Source organism: Cantharellus anzutake (genome assembly GCF_015039405.1).
Source record: "Cantharellus anzutake strain C23 chromosome Unknown EI90scaffold_105, whole genome shotgun sequence".
Classification (NCBI taxonomy): Eukaryota; Fungi; Basidiomycota; class Agaricomycetes; order Cantharellales; family Hydnaceae; genus Cantharellus; species Cantharellus anzutake.
Window position 1 is genome coordinate 261,796 of NW_024067055.1, and position 18,341 is coordinate 280,136.

Consider the following 18,341-nt stretch of genomic DNA (forward strand, 5'->3'; position numbering starts at 1 on the left):
ACGATTATCCACGCACTTGAAGAGCAACTCCATAGATGGTGGCTCATGCCGCCACCCTTCCTTGAATGATGCGTTGCATAAACTCCTTGGGCGTGGCACTTTTCCAACCAGGCCAGCTCTGCTCCTGTACATCAACTACGGTGAGGCGATACCAGTGGCCAAGAGGAACCACGGCCGACGACACAGATTGTGAGGGGCGGCCACGCCACCACGGTCACTCCAGTGGCGTGGCACGACGCCCAGGAGCAGTCGTAGGAAGACACTCCGGCTCCATCACCGCGTGTCGACATATTGAACGAAGCCGCTGCCTGATGCCTCCTGACGATTTAGGCTCAAGGACGGCGACGAAGCTACAGCAGGGGTAGGACGTGGCCCATTGGCAATGCAGCAGGTTGTTGAGTGGGTGATGCAAGGATTGGCAAAGGTGGGGTGTCGGGGTGTCGGGGACTGCCTCCACTCAGCGGCACCGAGCCTCCGGCCTTTCATCGTTTGGCCTCGAGAATGGTAGAGGAACGACAGGTGCATCGCAGTCTGGCAATGCAACATTTCCTGTCTTGCGAAGCGACGAAGAGGAATCAGGCGAAGAAACGACCCAAGGTGTGGGGAGTGAGTCGTAGGTGCGAGAGAGGATTTCTGTGCCTCACGGCGCTTCTTGTTACTCCTGGAACGAGATTTTTGGTCTCTCGGCACTCGTTACTGTGGAAGACGGGGGAGAATTAACATGGGACGTGGCCCCTACCCTAGAGTCTGATACCCACGGCACCGAGAGAAGAACGATCGGGAGAGGAGACGTAAGGAGGGAATGGGATGGAGTTGTGAGGGGACCGTTGGTGCCAAAGATGGGGGAGGATTAACATGGCTCGTGGCCCCTAAGGAACGCGAAGTCTCGATACTCGCGCACCAGGAGAGGAACGATCGGGGAGAGGAAATGACCTGGACGCAAGGGGGGAACGGGATGGAGGAGTTGTGATGGGACACCAGCAGCGAGTACATGATGGCTTGAAGCAATGGATCAGTTGTATCGATGTCCATTGCGTCAGGATCACTCTGCAATCTTAGCCTCTTTCGAGGGCATCTGGCAGATTGCCGATCAGCCTGTACTTGTGCCAATTACTGACGATGTGGTAGTCATGGGCGGACAGTTGCCTCTTCTTTTTCCCATGTCCCCGTTCCCAGATCTCTTGACATCTGGCAGTGGCATGTGAGTCGCCATCCCGCACATCTTGCAAGAGCTGACCAGCGGCGCGCACGCTCTGTCGGTCACTGGAAAATTTTCGAGCTGCCGATTCAACCCTTTCATCATACTCGGACGAGTCCTCATCATTTCTTGATGGGGAGGCTCAAAGTGAGGACGGAATTCGTCATCACTGGAGCTCCCGGCTCCATCATGCCAGGTGGTAGACACTACTCTACGGCCAAGTACCGAAGATGATGGACGGGGTGAAAGACGGGGTGAAAGACGGGCCGGAGGCACAACAGGAAAGAGGCCATGGCCAAAAAAAGACTTGATTTTCCGACACAGTTCCTCCTCTGTGTAGAGCGGGTTGTGTGGAGGATAGAGCGCGTCTGCGAGGGCCAATTCCACTGGAGTGGAGAGGTCAGGCGAACCTGGATAGCCATGGGCTGGCTTGATGATCCAGGGTGTTGGGCGAACGGGTATGAACTCGAGCTGCTTGAAAACAATGTCCCTCGACCGCTTAGATGGAAGCGATGCGGACTGAACTGCCATCTTATGACTGTTAACATCCGAATCCGACCAGCCGCCTGGCACAAAATCTCGCTGAAGACTGGCCCCACTCCCAACGACTTGAACCCCAAAGACAGGAACGCCGTGACGGGATAGCCTTGCCATTGTTGAACCCAGCGATGGGCAGTCGTCCGGGAAAGGGAGCTCAAACACAGCACCCACCAGCTCATCGTCCACGCCCAAAAAATAATTACCATCGTGACCACGAAGAAGCCGCTCGATGTGACGATGACAGTACCATCGACCAACACCACCCAATTCGTAAGCGAACGTAAATACTTGATCCACAGTGTCGATCAGATCCTCAAGGTTCCTCCCCCGACATCTTAGCTTGTCCTTCCACTCAAAAGAAGCTTGAGTTAACCCATCTCGCGTTCGAGGCATCGGCACACATTGTTCGACTAGGAGAAAATCGCTCCGGATCGCATCCCACCGCGAGAAGAGGTCAAATTGAGACTGCACGAACGTCTCAACACGGTGGATATACTGAATTTTAAGACACTTTCCCCCACGACAGTCCTCAACGACTGAGGAATCAGGAAGAGGGGGTCGAGGGAAGTGCGACGAATGAATGGACGATATGGTGCATTTTGTGAGAACGTGAGAGGCATGCGCGAGATTGATGACGAGTAGAGGGAGGGAATGGGTGAAGTTCTTGGGTATTGGGGAGCATTGTGTAATTTTCTACGTTCGGCAGGGGTAAGGAGGTGATAAGGGGTGAAGGAGTAAACAGGTTCTCCGACGGGATTTCCAAGAAAATTGAAGCTTCTCAGAGAGTTTGCGTAACGCAGTATCCATGAGTGGATGACAAAGTCCTTGGGAGGTTTTGCTACCCGGATCCCTAATAGTCATGAGAAACGAATTGCGCCAGCAGGGTCGAAGAAACATACCTGCGTGCATGCGAGCCATCCACTCTTGCACAGTCCGACGCAGGGCGCTGGAAGGTCCCGCGTGGTTATATGGTATGAAGGTCCCAGACGTGGTCCAGGTTAGCGGAGTGTCAAGCCCCTACAGTAATTCAGTCGACGTTCGACAGCGCTGATCTTTGATCCTTGTTCATACCGTTTCCGCCAGTGCATTGGGGCCTACCGAGCGTCCAGCTGGAGCAGCAGGCTCTGCGGTTTGCGAGAATGCTGCATCACGAGCCGAACCAGGGTTGACACTGCATTTCGTGACATCGGGACGATTTACGGTAGAATTGGCCGAGCTTGCAAGGTGTTTGGGGGTTTGTATTTTTTTTTCGTGGGAAAAGCGCGTCATGGAGCCACCCCGTGGGACTTCATCGGACCCAAAATGCTTGGCCATTCAGTTTGACGTAGCCAGGGTATTGGAATTCGCCCAAGACACGTTGTGAGGAACATAGGAGGTAATTGAGGAAGAGGGGATAGTAGTTCGGAACAACACCATTTGATAGATTCGCTTTCCAGAAGGAGAGCCCCACACCATGTACATAGATTCTGTTGCCAATCAAATCGATCGGGAAAAGGCGATAGGAGGGCCAAAGTTGATCGTCCGATATTGTAGCACTTGGTTGCACACAAAGGGTTTAACAGTGGGTTGTTGCGGATGGGTCGTACCTACTTGACGTTGACTCTGAGAACGGTGAAGCCTGGAGCGGATGGCTTCTGGATGGAGGGACATGGCCGATTGCAGATGTGAGTGGCAAGAGATTAGAACGTCGTCATCATTTTCAATGGGATTGATCCAAGTGAGGGAGTTTGCCCAAGTGACGAAGAGGAGGTGAACGACACACGTGAAAACACAGTGCCGATGGTTGCAATGCGTGGCACGTTCAGTATCTCCGTAATAGCAGCAAGTCACTAGAACTTCCCCGCTTTCCAGACACACTGTACACGCGCCAAAAAAAATGAAGGCCGTACAAAGTAAATGTGATCGTAATCAGGGAGAAAGGATTGGGCGACGCCGTGGATGGCCAAGTCGCTCATGTCTCGCATCAGTGGAGTGAGCAGGCGCGAGGCGCTGTCCGCGGCTCTCAGTTGGAGACGCGGCGTTCCGGAGATGGCGAGGCACAGCGAATGGGTGGCATCACGGACACGTTAATGTGAGGTGGTGAGAGTACTGGGGAATGGGAATCATGACGAATCAAACAATCTACATGTGAATGTCAGGTGATGAGAGACAAATCAGGCGATTTAATTGACAATCCAAAGTGTTCCACGACCGCGACGATTATAGATTGTCTACGCAAAATAAATACAAGCTAAATGTGAAAAATATTGTACGGGTTCGTTGAAAGATGAAGTTCATCGGTGACTTTGGGAGGACAAAATACATGGATGGCATCATTATGCGATAGTTGAGATATAATCCCACATTCCGCCCATGCACTCAAATCTTCCAGCTCCACCAAAGGTGGGTTCGTAGCGTCGTGGGAGGTATTGGGCTGGGTGGGTGGAACGTTCAAAAATGAGATCGACCGAGAGGGTAAAGCTTGTGCATCGATATCTTTCATCGTGTCCACATACTTAATGCGGCCCTCTTGAATCGTGAATTTAGTATAAACACGAAATAGATCGATGTAGCCTAGTCACAACGTGAGCGGGAATGAAGACGCGATCATGTTAATACTGCACGATGCGTACCTGCTAGCTCTAGAGCGCTCTGGCTTCCATGCTCACAGACAGAGACTGTCCAACCTGCCTTATCGCCAAGATTTCCCTCCGGAAATCGACACCGAAACACTCCAAGTAGTTGGTCCTGCCACCGACGATCCAATGGCACAATGATTTCGCAGACCATCAAATCTTGTGCCTAAAAAAAAATTGGAAATCATGGAAAAATATAACCTTGAATTCAATTGCATGCATACCTGAGGGAAAAACCAAGCGCCTTTCAAACTGATTTGGCACTGGGCCACCCAAGCGTCGAGGAGCAATAGAGGCAAAGGCACATCATCACCCGGTAGAGAGACCCATGGGGCCATAACACTCAAGGATAAATGTTTGGTGGCAGGAGCCGGGGTGCTAGACTTCTTTTTGAAGTGCGGGAGGGACCTCCCAGTCGAAAACATGGTGATTGTTCGAGTGTGGGAACATTCTGGGCGAGCGACTCGCCCAGAAACTATCACCGCCACAGGCGTGGGAACATTCTGGGCGAGCAACTCGCCCAGAAACTATCACAGCCACAAGTGTGGGAACACTCTGGGCGAGCAACTCGCCCAGAATATTTTCACAGTCACGGGGCCTTGCCACTGTGATCCCATCTTGCTCGTGTTCCACCATAGTTCTGTGGCCCGCTCACCTTCTCTCTCGTTTGACACGATAAGTAAGCAAGCGAACGTCGTATATTGCAAGGCACTTACACTTATCATCCACAACCAACAAGAAAATTTGTGGTTAGTTTGGCGACTCGCTATCGTAGCTCATGAAAGAGATCCAGTTTTCCAGGTAGGTTGCCAGTGTGGATTTGGAAGGGAAACATTTTGTTAGAATTCTCGGTATTATGGTGTACGCTTTCATGTTTGTTGATGTTGAGTCGTGTGGTGTCTCAGATTTTCACCTTTGTGGTCACATCGGTGCCAAAGTCAGTGCACATTCATGGCGCCTGACTATAAAAACCCAATTTTTGGACAACCCAACCTTCCCTCAGTTCACGTACAACGGGACTGAGGCGACTTCGTTATCTCTTGTCTATCTCGCACAAATCATGTATTAAATACTTGTACACCAGCGATAAACTCGCTAGGTGATTATTCTACAATCTATTCTAGTTCACGTACAACGGGACTGAGCGATAAACTCCATTTCCTCTTATACGTTTTACTTTATCAGTCTTGTGTTAAATAACGTTCATGTCCAATGGTATAGCATCAAGGTAGCTTGAATGTTTGCCATAATTCGACTGGGGCAGTGCGCATACATAGTTTGAGAGCCAACTGCTGGGGAGCGCTGTGAAGCATCTCTTTCGGAAATATCCTAAGAGGCTATATGATAACATGACTTATGTCTATAGCCATTCAATACTCTTTTGAATTGTTTCCCTTTTTTTTTTTTTCAGTTCTCCACGCATACATAGACATTTTATCAACACAGTTTTAATACCAACAACCATGAAAGCACACAAGGAAAAGCGACAGACGAAGAAGCAGAAGAAGCAGAAGCGTGACCAATATCGAGAGGCCAATATCGCACCAGTCCGGTTCATCGTAAATCCCGAGTTGAGTTATCTCATCCCTTGTTGATATCAACCACCTACCTTTATTTTAGACTCGAGTCCCAGAGAGCACACAAGGAGCGCCTAAAGGGTATCGATGACTCTCGGATCCGGCATATTGTGGAGGTGGCAGAAAGCAAAGTAGATATCAATATTTGTAATGCCATGACGAACACAAGTATGTTCCTAATACCATTTCTTACCCTCTCTCTCAATGCAACCCAAAATAGTAAAACTCGACTTCGATTATGCCGACATAGCAAGCCACAATGATGGGGCTGTTCCGCCTGCAAAGAGCCAGTCACATCCAAAGGACCTCGAGCTCCCTCCTCTCTCCTCGAATCATGCCCGGACCCTACTTGAGAGTGAGGCTGGTGCGGCCATCGAGGATCGGTCAGGGAACCTGCTGGCTATACGGATCCCAAATGTTTTTAGCCCAATTCATGTATGTTTTCATATCCTCGGCTGCAAAACTCACCTGATTATTTCCAAGGAGGAAATTTTGAATGCTGGTCGCGAGTTCAATCGAAATTTTAAATTCGACAAGAAGAAATCCCGGAACCACTTTGTTCCATCATTGGATCTATTCCAGAAAGGCCAAGTCCATTATGGTTACTGGCACCAACAGGGTCACTACGTGAGTTTTGATTGTTTTCTTGATTATTTAAATTAAATATATTCCCATAGGAAATATCGCCTCAAATCTCCACCGATTCAAAGGAGAAAGAACATAATCACCCCTTCCAAAAGAAATGCGAGCCACTCTACCACATCCTCAACATGTACACTGAGAGGATTGCGCCGTCATTGGCAAAACAGAGCGATCAAGTATGGGAACAGATCAGGAAGCACCGGGATCACGAGGGTTTCCTATCTGAAATCAAGTCCCATTTCTTCGGCCAGACGGTCCATTTCAATGCGGATATTCGGCGCCACAAGGATCGGAGATCTGCCTGGTGTGGCTTTGATGCAATAGCCGTATTTGGAGAATACGAGGGAGGAAATCTCCATTTCAGAGAGTTGGGTTGCTCTTTCCCCTCCCATCCAGGAGATCTTTTCTTTATTCGTGGTGCTGGATTGTATCATGAGGCCCGTAGTGGGGATCAAGAGGCTGGGGGCTGGGTTGGCAAAGGGCGAATGGTTTTTGCGTTTTTTTCTGATAGACGGGTATTTGCACACGAGCACATCCCAAGACCTAAGGACCTGGGCGCTATCTATGGGACGCAGGGACAGAAAAAATTCCGTGAACACCACCCCCACCTTGATCAGTGATCTCCTGTGACGTGGACTGCCTGGTATCTAGTCCACGATACCTTTCTTTCTTTTGTCCCTTGTTAGATATATTATGTTAAATATATTATTTATCAAGTTGGTGTGGGCTATCTCAACGGACGTGAGCCAGGATACAAATACATTATTTCACGAAGACTAGCGTAGCAACGGCCCCGACAGGATGTCGAAGCCTCTTGAGCTGGTAAATACGTAATGATGAATGTTGTTAGCAGACAAGCATGCAGGCGGTGAAATTAGCCGCATGTGCGCGACGCGTTACGTGTGTTCTCGTACATACAAAGGGAAAGCACAAAACTACTAGAACTGATGACAGCCAAATTGAGAGCCGTAAAAACTAAAACAGCAAACAGAAGCTAATGTACAGAGATGAAATACAATGAAGAAAAAGGAGTAACAGATGATGTAAAAAAGTTCAAAAAGAAGAGACGGCAAAGGAGGAGTATCGGGGAGGAGGGAGACAAGAAAACAGGCTAGGAGCTGGAGCAAATGGGAATGTAGTTGAGAATTGCGGTATTGGCAGCAGCAAATCCGGGACAGAGTAATGTGTAGGTGGCAGCAGCGGCAGCGGGTCAAAAGCGTACCAGGGGAGCGCGAGATACCAGGCCCTTTTATAGGCACGACCTAGGTAGTATTTAAACCTCTCCTCAACAGCGAAAGTTCAGTACGTACCTCCACTGAATGGTCCGCTTCGCGCCTCTGCGCTGGAACATTCAGCATACGACTGAGGTAGCGTGCTTTGACCCGTTCAGGCTAAGTTGCGCGATAAATCATGAGAAATCCGTGATCGATGAGAGGAAGGCCAAAGCGGTCTCGACTGGGCGCAGCCAGGTTTCCCAGCCAGTGGCAAACAGGGGCGGAAACCTGAGGTCAGCTGGGGGTAGACTGCTAACCCATGATTAGTGTTACTGAAGTTGTAGCGGGAGACGGCCAAGTGGCCCAGTGTATATTAGGCAAAGTGGACCCGTTTGTCCATATACAGAGTAGAACGCACAACAGAATACAGAAAGGAAAAAGGAAAAGCGGAAAAATAGAAGATGAGGAGACAGAGAGGTACAAAGTACAGCGCAAGTCAAGAGAGAGAAGAGTCGGTGAACCAGAAAGTTTGTGAACTCCATTAGGAGTGGAAATGGAAAGATGAAACGGTGGAGAGAGGGGAGGTGGTGGGAAATGCAAAAACAAGCTACTGAGCAGGCATGGACGATTCCGGGAGTCAAGAGAGCGGCAGCAGCAGAAACAGCAGCGACAATGCACGAGTAAGAGTTTGGAGACAAAGCAGTAAGCGGCCTTACTCACCGAGAGAGGCACGAGTCCAGGAGATAGAGAGGGGGGAAAGTAAAGGTGCAGGCGCTTTTATAAGTGTGGCCTGGACTAATTGTGAGCACTCTCGCAGTGAGGGAAGTTCAGTACGTACCTCCGCTAGTGTGGTCTGTTCCGCGCATCCGTGCCAGAAAGCAAACCTCATTGAGTAGTCAGGTTGCGCGGCAACTCGTGAATGGTAGGAGCGGTAAAAGGGAGTGGACAGGAGCGGCAGGATATGATTGGACAGAGGAAACCTCGGCATGAGCTGGGTTGGGTCTGACCACAGCCCCGTGATTAGTCCTGTGAAATGAGAACATTAAACAACAATTAAACGATGGACGGCATTAATGGTGGGCGCGATGACTCGGGAGGCGGAGAGAGATATGAACACCGAGCCACAACTGACGACACACTGGCATCTGTGCGCGCAGCAGTGTGACTCAAATCAATGTTGGAGGCCGCATTATCAGAGTACCGAAAGGATTTCCGAGATCGGGATTGGGTGATGATAAGGATTGGGTCGATGACACCAAAGCAGGGAGGGGTTGGACAGGGTGTCGAGTGTGGAGGGATCTACAGAATCTGTTGGGAGGAGCGTTCTTGAGCCAGTGCATTTGGGTGCGGCATCGGGATTGCAGTCCACTGAGCACGAACCGCGCCCAACAACCACATAACCGCCTGCAGAGATTGGCGATCGCAATAAGCGTGCGTAAGTTACAAGCCCTGCTGCGGTGGGGGAACTTACCAGTTAACACCAAGCGCAAGCGCGATGGAGAAGGGAGCAGAACTCCCACAACCTCAGCCTTCCTGGAGGCAACTTAGGATCCAGGCGCCCATCAACAAACACTGCGGGCGAGATGGAATCGCATACACGTGACTGCGACTGCGGGCTCAGTGTATCCCCTTCCATGAGACATATTTCCCTCGAATAAAGGTAATTATCTTCGATATAGCTCCTGCATTTGTTATTCAGAAACCAAAAAAAATTAAAATAAAAAAGGAGGGATGTAAAAAGACACGATGGCACGTCTGCCTGGGGAACACTTTGAGGGATATGCTCTGATCCCTTTGTGTCAAAGTATTGGAACCCCCAGGGAGCAGCAGATATGCCAAAGTGGGACAAGAGGAAAAATAAAATAAAAACGGGAATGCGGAATGGGAACGCTGCGCGGGAATGAGAGATGTAAGCGCTGAATACATCAAAAGGTTCCTACCTGGAAATCAACGCTCCCAACTCCCCCACCTTCATGCCGGTTATACTCTGGACAAGTTCAGCTCTCAATGAAATAGGAAGGAAAGGCTCACACCAGGGATTCGACTTGGGGGAAGGGTGCAGGGTTCCAAGGGATGCTGTGCTATGATATCCCAACGGCGCGCTATCGGGCACAACACAACCCTGCCTTGGACACAGGTAAGAGAACCTGGGATCGTTATCTGGTAGGGGAAGAGCGGGCCCTCCCTCCCCCCACCTCGATCCTTCCTGCACCCCAGTGGGAGAAAAAAAAAGTGTCCACACAGCCTCACAATTTAAATGGCTACCCGGCTCCATCCGGCAACACTTAAATAGCCTTACAAGCGTGGCGGTAAATGCAATCGATTATTGTCTAATCAGACAGTGTGAGCACTTAGTGTAAATGGCCGGAACCCGAGCTGGTCCCAGCCTATGGATTGGCACGCATGCATCGTGCGACCCGGTCCTGGTAATGTACAATGAGATACAATGATGCCAAAAGAGAAGAGATTGGCCGACAGGGAGACAAATTGTACAAATATGGATACAAAGTATCGGGGTGGTGAAAAGGAGAGGAGGATTTGGAAAACGCGTTTGTCTCAGTAATAAGATGCATATCTCTTGTTAGTGAGGAGAGTGGTACAGGAGGAGAGCGAGGAGGACGGGATGAACTCTTCGTCGACAAATCGAGGGATAAAGGAATCTCGAACAAATAAGAGATCTCCAACGCAGGGTGGAGGGACCGAACTGGACTTGGACACAAAGGAATTGAACTTCACAATCATTGCATCCCCGGCATCGGTACCTGATTAAGAACCGGTGTTTGCAGCGGAAGCGTGTGTTCGGTGGCAGTGTCTGCGAGCGACATAAACGGTTAACCATACGCACCTGAGTGGGGATAAGGAAAGGGGCCGAACCTCGGATCCTGAGTGGATGATCATAGTCAGAAAGAACAGCACCACCACCGCGAACATTGTGCACAGCTCACCATCGAGAGCACGGAGGCCCGTATTGGGAAAGGCCCAGTCAGGTTTGCAACGATTTGCTTCCCTGCGGACGTCAGAACGACGTCAAGCCATCAAAGTCCGCGCTAAGGCCAGCAAATGAGGAGGGCCAAAAGGGTAGGAAAAAGCGAGGGGAGCCAATGAGAGAGCGAGAAAGTCGAGGCGACCAATCGGAGCGCTTCGATCGTAACTCTCCCCAGAACATACCAGGCACCCCGTTGTGCCGAGTATCCGTGGTAGCTACGTTGGTGTATGACATAAAGGTGACGTTTAAGCGTTGAGGTGAGGTGGAGGGGAGAGCTGAAGGAAAATTTGGGCATTTTATACCTTCACTCGGATACCTGCAGGCCACCAAACGTCTTCACATGAGGCGGCAACGGCAGGGAGATAACAGCTAACAGAGGTATGTAGCGTGGCTGACTTGCGCACCATAGCGCGGTATTCAGTTGTCTGTCATATGTGTGTACTGGCGCGCAGGTCTACTAACAACCGCCGTTGCTTGCGTCGGATATCATGGCAGTCCAGAAGGGTGAAGGCCAGCTGTTTTTCAGCACGAGGGATCGGCCGGGAGGGGCATGAGGATGTGGTGAGGAAGGAGGGGTTTTGTTCGTTGAGGGGGGAAGAATTGATCGTAGAGTATCTGGATTAACGACTAGAGTGTATAGGCTAGCGGTCGGTGGGGAGAGGGCAACAGAATGATACTGACAGCAAGGAGAGATAGCCTCTTGTCGTGTCCAACGTTTCGTTCGAAGAGAAACAGGGGGGGGGAGAGAATGATTCTGGAAGCGGACTGAGTGGGGCCCACACCCACTATTCAACTTTTATGCAGCCAAAACGCCAGCAAAAGCACGGCAAACTGCCTGTCTTGAAGATTTCAACCATGTTGATCGAGAGGGAGATGAATTTTGAGTTAACTTACGTGGATGATCGCACGGAGTCATTGCATCTCCTGCGTCCGTACTTGTACCACGTTAACCACTTGCGGAAGCGAAAGCATGAAGAGAGATGGGGCACGGTAGGTGATCACGGAATCAGGGTAGCTGAGCGACATGAACGCTAGGGCGTAACCGGGTAAAAATCCAAATCCATCAGACACGCTGAGTGATCGGAATGAGACCGAGCCTCGGAACCTGTGTCGATGTCCATAGTGACAAAGGAGAGCGCTCTCCATTGAGAGCACGGATGGCCATGGATTGGGAATGGCCCAGTCGGGTTTGCATCCCTGCGGACGTCAGAACGACGTCAAGCCGTCAAAGTCCGCGCTGAAGCCAGCGAACGAGGAGGGCCAAAAGGGTGGGAAAAAACGAGGCGAGCCAATGAGAGAGCGAGAAAGGCGAGGCGACCAATCGGAGCGCTTCAATCGTAACTCTCAGCTGTTAGGGGATGGACTTGGTTTGCACTTCTAACTCGTCAAATATAAGCGTGCGCTTCTCTACGCTTACCCGCACTGACTTAGCACCTACTATGGGCATATCCTTGACAAGTTCAGGGCCTACACTAACGAACTCTCTGTCATTAGTTACGACTCAGCTGAGCATTAAAAGTTCTCACAGCTGTGGCTATGACGGTTCTGGGCGAGCAACTCGCCCAGAATGTTCCCACAGCTGTGGCTATGACGGTTCTGGGCGAGTTGCTCGCCCAGAATGTTCCCACAGCTGTGGCTATGATGGTTCTGGGCGAGTCGCTCGCTCAGAATGTTCCCATGGGTCGTGCGCACCCTTATTTGCCTTCCACATGTATATATCTTATACTTGTGAGCTCAGCCATTTTATTGGTATTAAAGTTATTAGAATATCAGCGATTTACACTAGCATGTTATGCTCAGTCAATTGATCGTTGTTGAACTAATAAGTAAATAGAAACTAGTTACCTAGTGTGTTACGGTAGGACTGGGCACTGTGTTCATGACGTCTGGAGGACTGATTGCGTGGACTTCGAAGAAGCAGGGCACTATTGTCCTCACTACTCTGGAGGCCAAATATGCTGCCATCAGCCACGCTGTTTGGCAGAACTAGCACACGATCCCCAATTCCATGGCGGCAGTAAGCATATCGATATCTGTCATCATTTTATTTGCTACCATGCAGAGTGTGAAGACATTTCTATTTTACATATTCGCTCCATCCCTTGTTTACTAAGTTTGTTTCTTCATTGACAGACAACGTCATGACTTGAGGGGAGTGAGCCATGACGACGTGCCGGTACGTTTTGTCTCATCATGTCATTAGTCTAGCTACATAGGTAGGTATATTACATGTTCTCCTACATCTTTTGAATGGCTGAAACAAGGCATACGTATAAGTATTGGTAGGGCAGCCACATGGAATCATACTTACCTGGGAGCTGTATGCCACTTACGGACCGATTATGGAACACCAAGTAACATGTGCGTACCCTATGAGTGTAGATATTGAACATCAATAAAGAAATCCTCCCCCTCAGACGAGCCTGAGGGAGAGGTGGTCCAAAAATTTGTTATATAAATTGCCTCCAAACGAGAGTGGCAGGGGTTGAAAAATTGATGACCACGAACGATATACTCCAGGCCAATCTGCAACAGTTGGCGTGCCTCTTGACTCATCTCCTGTGTTGAACATCTAGCCATGAAGTCTCACGAAGGTCAAGGCCCTGGCTGAACGCCAACGCTGACACATCATGGCCAACATCAGCATTCCGGACGAACAAGTGGAAAAGAGTGGCATGGGTGCAAGATATACTGGCCACGGAGACATGGGAACACCTATCAACAGACTTGTCCGATCCGTCACCTGACACACCCCGTTCCCTGCCAGTGAAGCTCTGCTGCTGGCCCGCAATGTCCCAGGAGAATGACACAGGAGAAGGTTATTGACTTAGTTCGCATACCATGGCTAACCGCGTCCCATTTCTCGGGGTCTCCCACCAAAAACATCACAGAGCGTAGCGGCAGGCTTCTCCACAGGGCCAGGGAGGTTTTGTGACACCATCAGCGTTCTGGACAAGTGAACCCAAGCGAACGATCGCAATGCACGAGGTGAGTGCAAGTTGGGGGGGCTGCAGAGACAACGAGTCGAGGTATATATATCCACGCTTGCTCCGTGAGAAATGGTTGACGAAAAAATAGGCTGTCCACTTGCTCTGTGTCGGCAAGGACAAGCAAGTGGAGATGTCCACTTGCTCCGTGAGAAACGTTTGACTGAATAGGCAAGGACGAGCAAGTGGACATCCCCACTTGCTCCGTGAGAAATGTTTGACTGAATAGGCAAGGACGAGCAAGTGGACATCCCCACTTGCTCCGTGAGAAACGTTGACTAAATAGGCAAGGACGAGCAAGTGGACATCCCCACTTGCTCCGTGAGAAACGTTTGACTGAATAGGCAAGGACGAGCAAGTGAACATCTCCACTTGCTCCGTGAGAATAAATAGGTAAGGACAAGCAAGTGGACATGTCCACTTGCTCCGTGAGAAACGTTTGACTGAGGACGAGCAAGTGGACATGTCCACTTGCTCCATGAGAAACGTTTGATTGAATAGGCAAGGACGAAACATGTACACGAAAAATGTTTGACCAAATCCCCTCATGGACATGTCCACTTATTCCATGAGGAATTTTGATGCACAGTCGCATCTACAAATACTCAGTCAGGCTGTGGGAGATGGCATCCTCGACGTTTCCCCCCTTTGAGTGCGTTAACATCCTTCTTGCATCCATGCTCGTCACTGATGTACCTGGTAGGTTCAAACAATGCCAAGACAGCCTTCTTCCCTCCAACAAGAAAAGTGAGCATGTCGTTGCCAGTGTCTCCCTATGTGCTCATTTCTTTGGCATTCAGGATGCATCGCAAAGAGGGTGGCCAGTGTCCTTCTTGTTCAGAGACATTCGGCAGTGAGGCCCGTTTGCAGATGCACGAGGCCAAGTGCAACAAGGGAATCGTCTTAGTTCCGGACAGCGATAAGGAGGAGCTCTCCAACCGCCAGGTGCTGCGTTCAGACGATCTAATCATCCCCCCCGAGTTTCATCATCTCCAGCTGGGGATCGATCCTTGCTGGAAGGTTATCGTGTGCCAGGGATGTAGAGTGGGTATCAAACCTGAGTATCTCGCAAATCACATAACCTCCAAGCATAACAACATTGGCCAACTACCTGCCAACTACAAGGATATCCTCATCCAGCTAGGCGTCCCGTTCACTGTCACTCGTCCAAGGTCCAAGGTGCCCCCCATCCAATCTATCCCCATAGTCCCTGGCTTCATGTGTTCCTTCCCTGGCTGCGGATTTGCTGGCTTGGCGAGAAAGTCGATGATAAGTAACCATCACCACGAAGAGGGTTTCAGACTCATCGAGAGCTCAGTCCAAGTGATACTGAAGGCAAACAAAGGCCATCAGGTGTGGCCCGTCGACGAGAATTACGTGTCTTGCAGCGCTTTGGACCCCGATCTACAATCCTTCTTCATGGGTCTCTTCCAGGAGGAAGAATCCAGATGGAACCCAACCACGATGGACGTTTCCGACGACCCACGCCATGTGAACGGTTTCTTAGCCACCTTTGGGTGGCTGAAGCTCACCGAGCGTCTCCCTTTTCAGGAGTTGCACGAGATCACTCTAGCTCGAGTGTCGACTGATCCCCAATGGTTGCGGCCGCTTTCTGGTCGGGTGGCAGGGTATTTCAAGAGGATTCATCCACTGATCGAGATCACGTCGCCTATCATTTTAAAATGGGTCAACAGCACGGCCAAGTGAGTGCTTGCTCTTTCTCTTGTCGTCTCTAGACTGATGCGTGCATGCAGCGCCGTCGAGAACATCCCCTTCTCTCTACCTCAACACGCCTCGACGTCGATCCGGTACGAGCAATTGGCTTCACGGCTGGTCACCTTTGTTCTCAGATACTGCCATGTCAACGAAGAATTCCCCCTCCACATCATCCTCACCGACGGGCAGAAAGGGGATATAGCAAGGCTATATGAGGCCCTCCGATCGCCAGTGGCACTGGACGACGATGATGAATGGGACTTATTGATCCATCGCCTCCTTCACTCGCTCCTCTTTTCAACCCACCGAAAAATCTTACAGGAATCCAAAAAGGATCCTGTACTCATCTTCCTCATGCTATTGAACCTGGATCCCAACAATGGGAGGTTTGCATCCTGTTCGGCAATATGTGGCCGGATGTCAGGGATGCTCCACGTCTTCCGGTTGGTGGCGATCAAGGAGATTCGTATAGCAGCAATCACTGATGAGGGATCATCGGTGGAGGATGTGGCGAAGAGCAACGAGTTCATGTAATTTTATTTTTATTTTACCTCTCATCTATGACCTCTAACGGGGGTTTTTTTTTTTCCAAAGGACCTGTATGGAGCTATGCTCCCGCTGGCTGCGTTCCGGATTTCCCAGTCCCTTCGATACAGTGTTGTCTGCTGACCGTTATGCAACCACCGTTGCCATGAACGATGAGGAGGGGTTTTCAACAGTGATGTGGAACGACGATAACAAGTCCATGACGGTCAAGGGCCAGCGAATCCAATTGGGGGACGTTCCCACCCTCTACAATGGGATCTTGGGGCTCATCGAGGAGAAGATTCAATGGCTCTCCCAGGGAGTTGAGCTCCAAATGCCTTTCCAAGAATGTTCTGGGATCACCGATGACCTCCACAATAGGATCCCCAACTATAGCTTTCTCAGCGACCCGCGCATCACGAGCGTCAGACGGGATCTGCTCATTGCCCTTGGAAAGCCCAAATGGTTCGTCACCAACCCCGATGGTGGGATCGAGTGGAATCGGTTGATGTTGTCCAAGTGGATGGACGTGGCACAGGAGCTCAACACCCTGTTTCTAGTAGCCATCCATCTAGGTGGTGGGCAACCAGCAAGGGGAACTGAGATTTCCAGCATTCTGATAAGGAACCGCCAAAATGGCCACAGGAGCCTGTTTGCATTGGATGGTGGATTGACCAGTATTATTGGTTATAATAAAGTGAGTGACGGTCGTGAGTGATGGTCTCGGTTAATAACATATCGCCCACCAGACCACTGCGAGGACCAGGCGCCGCAAGCACATCTTACGTTTCCTACACAAGGGTCTATCGGAACTGCTGCTAAAATACCTGATATTCATCAGGACAGTAGAAGAGGCGTTCGTTGCATTCCTTTGGGGGGAGGAGGAACAAAACCACATGCACTATTATCTCTTCTACTCGTCGATGGGAGGTATGGTCAGCACTTCTGATCTGAGCACGAGCCTCCATGCGCAAACGACACATTACCTCAGAGCAGGTCTGGACGTGTCCACGTACAGGCATATGGCTGCTGCGATTGGCCGACGTTTGGAGGTTGGCATCATCGATCCGGAGGAGGACGAGATGACGACGGGGATGGATGCCCAGGCGGGGCGGCTTCACAACGACGTCGGAAAAAATCTATGGTCTTCAGAAGGATGAGGTCGGTGGCATCAATGATCGTGTCATCACACTCTTCCGTGCAACCAGTCGCCTGTGGCACGACAAGGTGCTTGGGCTCCCTGTACGTGGTCGTGTGGTTGATCTGAAAACGGTCTTGGACCATGAAACGACCATGAGCCAGCTATTGGGGGCCGAGAAGGAGAGTGAGCCGGATCTCAGTCATGCTGGACGACCACAGTCAGCGGCGACAGCAGCGGAACAACCGGATATCTTGAGCATGGTACGGAATCTACTAAAGGAGGCGATCGAGCAAGATGTGATGCCTCAGCTCCTTGGTATGGAGGAACGTCTCATGGCTCGGCTAGGGGTCATGATGAGTAGCGAAGGCAAACCACCACCTCCTGCTGTGACGACAACCTCTCCTCCATCGCTTCACTCCCTGAACAGAGTACACACCACCCCTCCACCCGTTCCCGACGCATCTACTCCTGCAGCCATAGTGGATGATGAGTTCGAGTGGGAGAACCGCCCTCGGGCGAAGCAATGGTATGTTCACTAACGTCTTCTGACTACACATGATTCATGGGAACCTTTGTCACGTCAGGATAATATCCATGCCTCACCTGGATTGAAAAATCCACCGAAACAAGAAGAGGACGATGGGCTCCGGTACATCAAACGCAGCCAACGGAACCCTGGAGTGGGCAGCGCCACAGTGGTCAACCAACAACAACGACCCCAACACAATCATGTCCAACCAGGGGATTCGGAGACGGGGAAGCAGCAGCAGCAGCAGCAGCAGCAACAACAACGACAGAAACAGCAACAACAGCAACAGCAACAACAACAACGGCAGCAACAGCAACAACGGCAGCAACAACAACAACGACAGCAACAGCAACAACAGCAACAGCAACAACAGCAACAGCAACAACAGCAACAGCAACAACAGCAACAGCAACAACAGCAACAGCAACAACAGCAACAACAACAACCTCCCGAAGAAGAGCTTCCTTCCCATGCAGCCGCTGATGGAAGGTAAGCGTCCTCTCTTTCTATTGGAGACCTAAGCCAAGAAGTTCCCTCAGAGTCCTCGACCCCCTACTCCCATCGTTGTCCCCCAAGAGGTAGATGGCGATAAGTTATCAAGGCTATACGATCCAAAGGCCACCGACAAGCTTCGAACCCTACTCAGGGATCAAAAAGCAACCTTTCGGTCC

At 50.5% G+C, this 18,341-nt stretch overlaps 4 protein-coding genes across 4 annotated transcripts; 1 reads left to right on the forward strand and 3 right to left on the reverse strand.

Moving 5' to 3' along the window:
- Positions 1 to 735: 735 nt before the first annotated feature.
- EI90DRAFT_3133638 (uncharacterized protein) lies at positions 736 to 3,052 on the reverse strand (the record flags this gene model as incomplete). Its single annotated transcript, XM_039064591.1, has 6 exons — positions 736 to 1,062; positions 1,119 to 1,188; positions 1,251 to 2,203; positions 2,260 to 2,588; positions 2,638 to 2,755; positions 2,810 to 3,052. 6 exons carry the CDS (start codon positions 3,050 to 3,052, stop codon positions 736 to 738), a joined length of 2,040 nt encoding a protein of 679 aa, XP_038909597.1.
- A 916-nt stretch (positions 3,053 to 3,968) lies between these two features.
- On the reverse strand, positions 3,969 to 4,778 carry EI90DRAFT_3133639 (uncharacterized protein; the record flags this gene model as incomplete). Its single annotated transcript, XM_039064592.1, has 3 exons — positions 3,969 to 4,291; positions 4,351 to 4,519; positions 4,578 to 4,778. 3 exons carry the CDS (start codon positions 4,776 to 4,778, stop codon positions 3,969 to 3,971), a joined length of 693 nt encoding a protein of 230 aa, XP_038909598.1.
- Positions 4,779 to 5,781: 1,003 nt separating this feature from the next.
- On the forward strand, positions 5,782 to 7,295 carry EI90DRAFT_3084651 (uncharacterized protein). The gene is given in 6 exon segments (XM_039062094.1): positions 5,782 to 5,923; positions 5,974 to 6,098; positions 6,151 to 6,365; positions 6,414 to 6,557; positions 6,608 to 7,255; positions 7,270 to 7,295. 5 exon segments carry the CDS (start codon positions 5,817 to 5,819, stop codon positions 7,190 to 7,192), a joined length of 1,176 nt encoding a protein of 391 aa, XP_038909599.1. The 5' UTR covers positions 5,782 to 5,816; the 3' UTR covers positions 7,193 to 7,255; positions 7,270 to 7,295.
- Positions 7,296 to 10,342: 3,047 nt separating this feature from the next.
- On the reverse strand, positions 10,343 to 11,493 carry EI90DRAFT_3293429 (uncharacterized protein). The gene is made up of 4 exons (XM_039067380.1): positions 10,955 to 11,493; positions 10,732 to 10,793; positions 10,632 to 10,668; positions 10,343 to 10,548 (listed from the first exon to the last, which is right to left on the reverse strand). Exons 1-4 carry the CDS (start codon positions 11,065 to 11,067, stop codon positions 10,368 to 10,370), a joined length of 393 nt encoding a protein of 130 aa, XP_038909600.1. The 5' UTR covers positions 11,068 to 11,493; the 3' UTR covers positions 10,343 to 10,367.
- Positions 11,494 to 18,341: the final 6,848 nt, after the last annotated feature.

Excerpts from the sequence above, each read along its gene's own strand:
- EI90DRAFT_3084651 (XM_039062094.1), top strand. The coding sequence starts at position 5,817 with ATGAAAGCACACAAGGAAAAGCGACAGACGAAGAAGCAGAAGAAGCAG. Across the intron at positions 5,924-5,973 it reads CGGTTCATCGTAAATCCCGA|ACTCGAGTCCCAGAGAGCAC; the intron begins GTTGAGTTATCT and ends CCTTTATTTTAG. Across the intron at positions 6,099-6,150 it reads TAATGCCATGACGAACACAA|TAAAACTCGACTTCGATTAT; the intron begins GTATGTTCCTAA and ends AACCCAAAATAG.
- EI90DRAFT_3293429 (XM_039067380.1), bottom strand. The coding sequence starts at position 11,067 with ATGCCCAAATTTTCCTTCAGCTCTCCCCTCCACCTCACCTCAACGCTT. Across the intron at positions 10,669-10,731 it reads GGGCCTCCGTGCTCTCGATG|GATCCGAGGTTCGGCCCCTT; the intron begins GTGAGCTGTGCA and ends TCATCCACTCAG. Across the intron at positions 10,549-10,631 it reads CTTTCCTTATCCCCACTCAG|GTACCGATGCCGGGGATGCA; the intron begins GTGCGTATGGTT and ends GTTCTTAATCAG.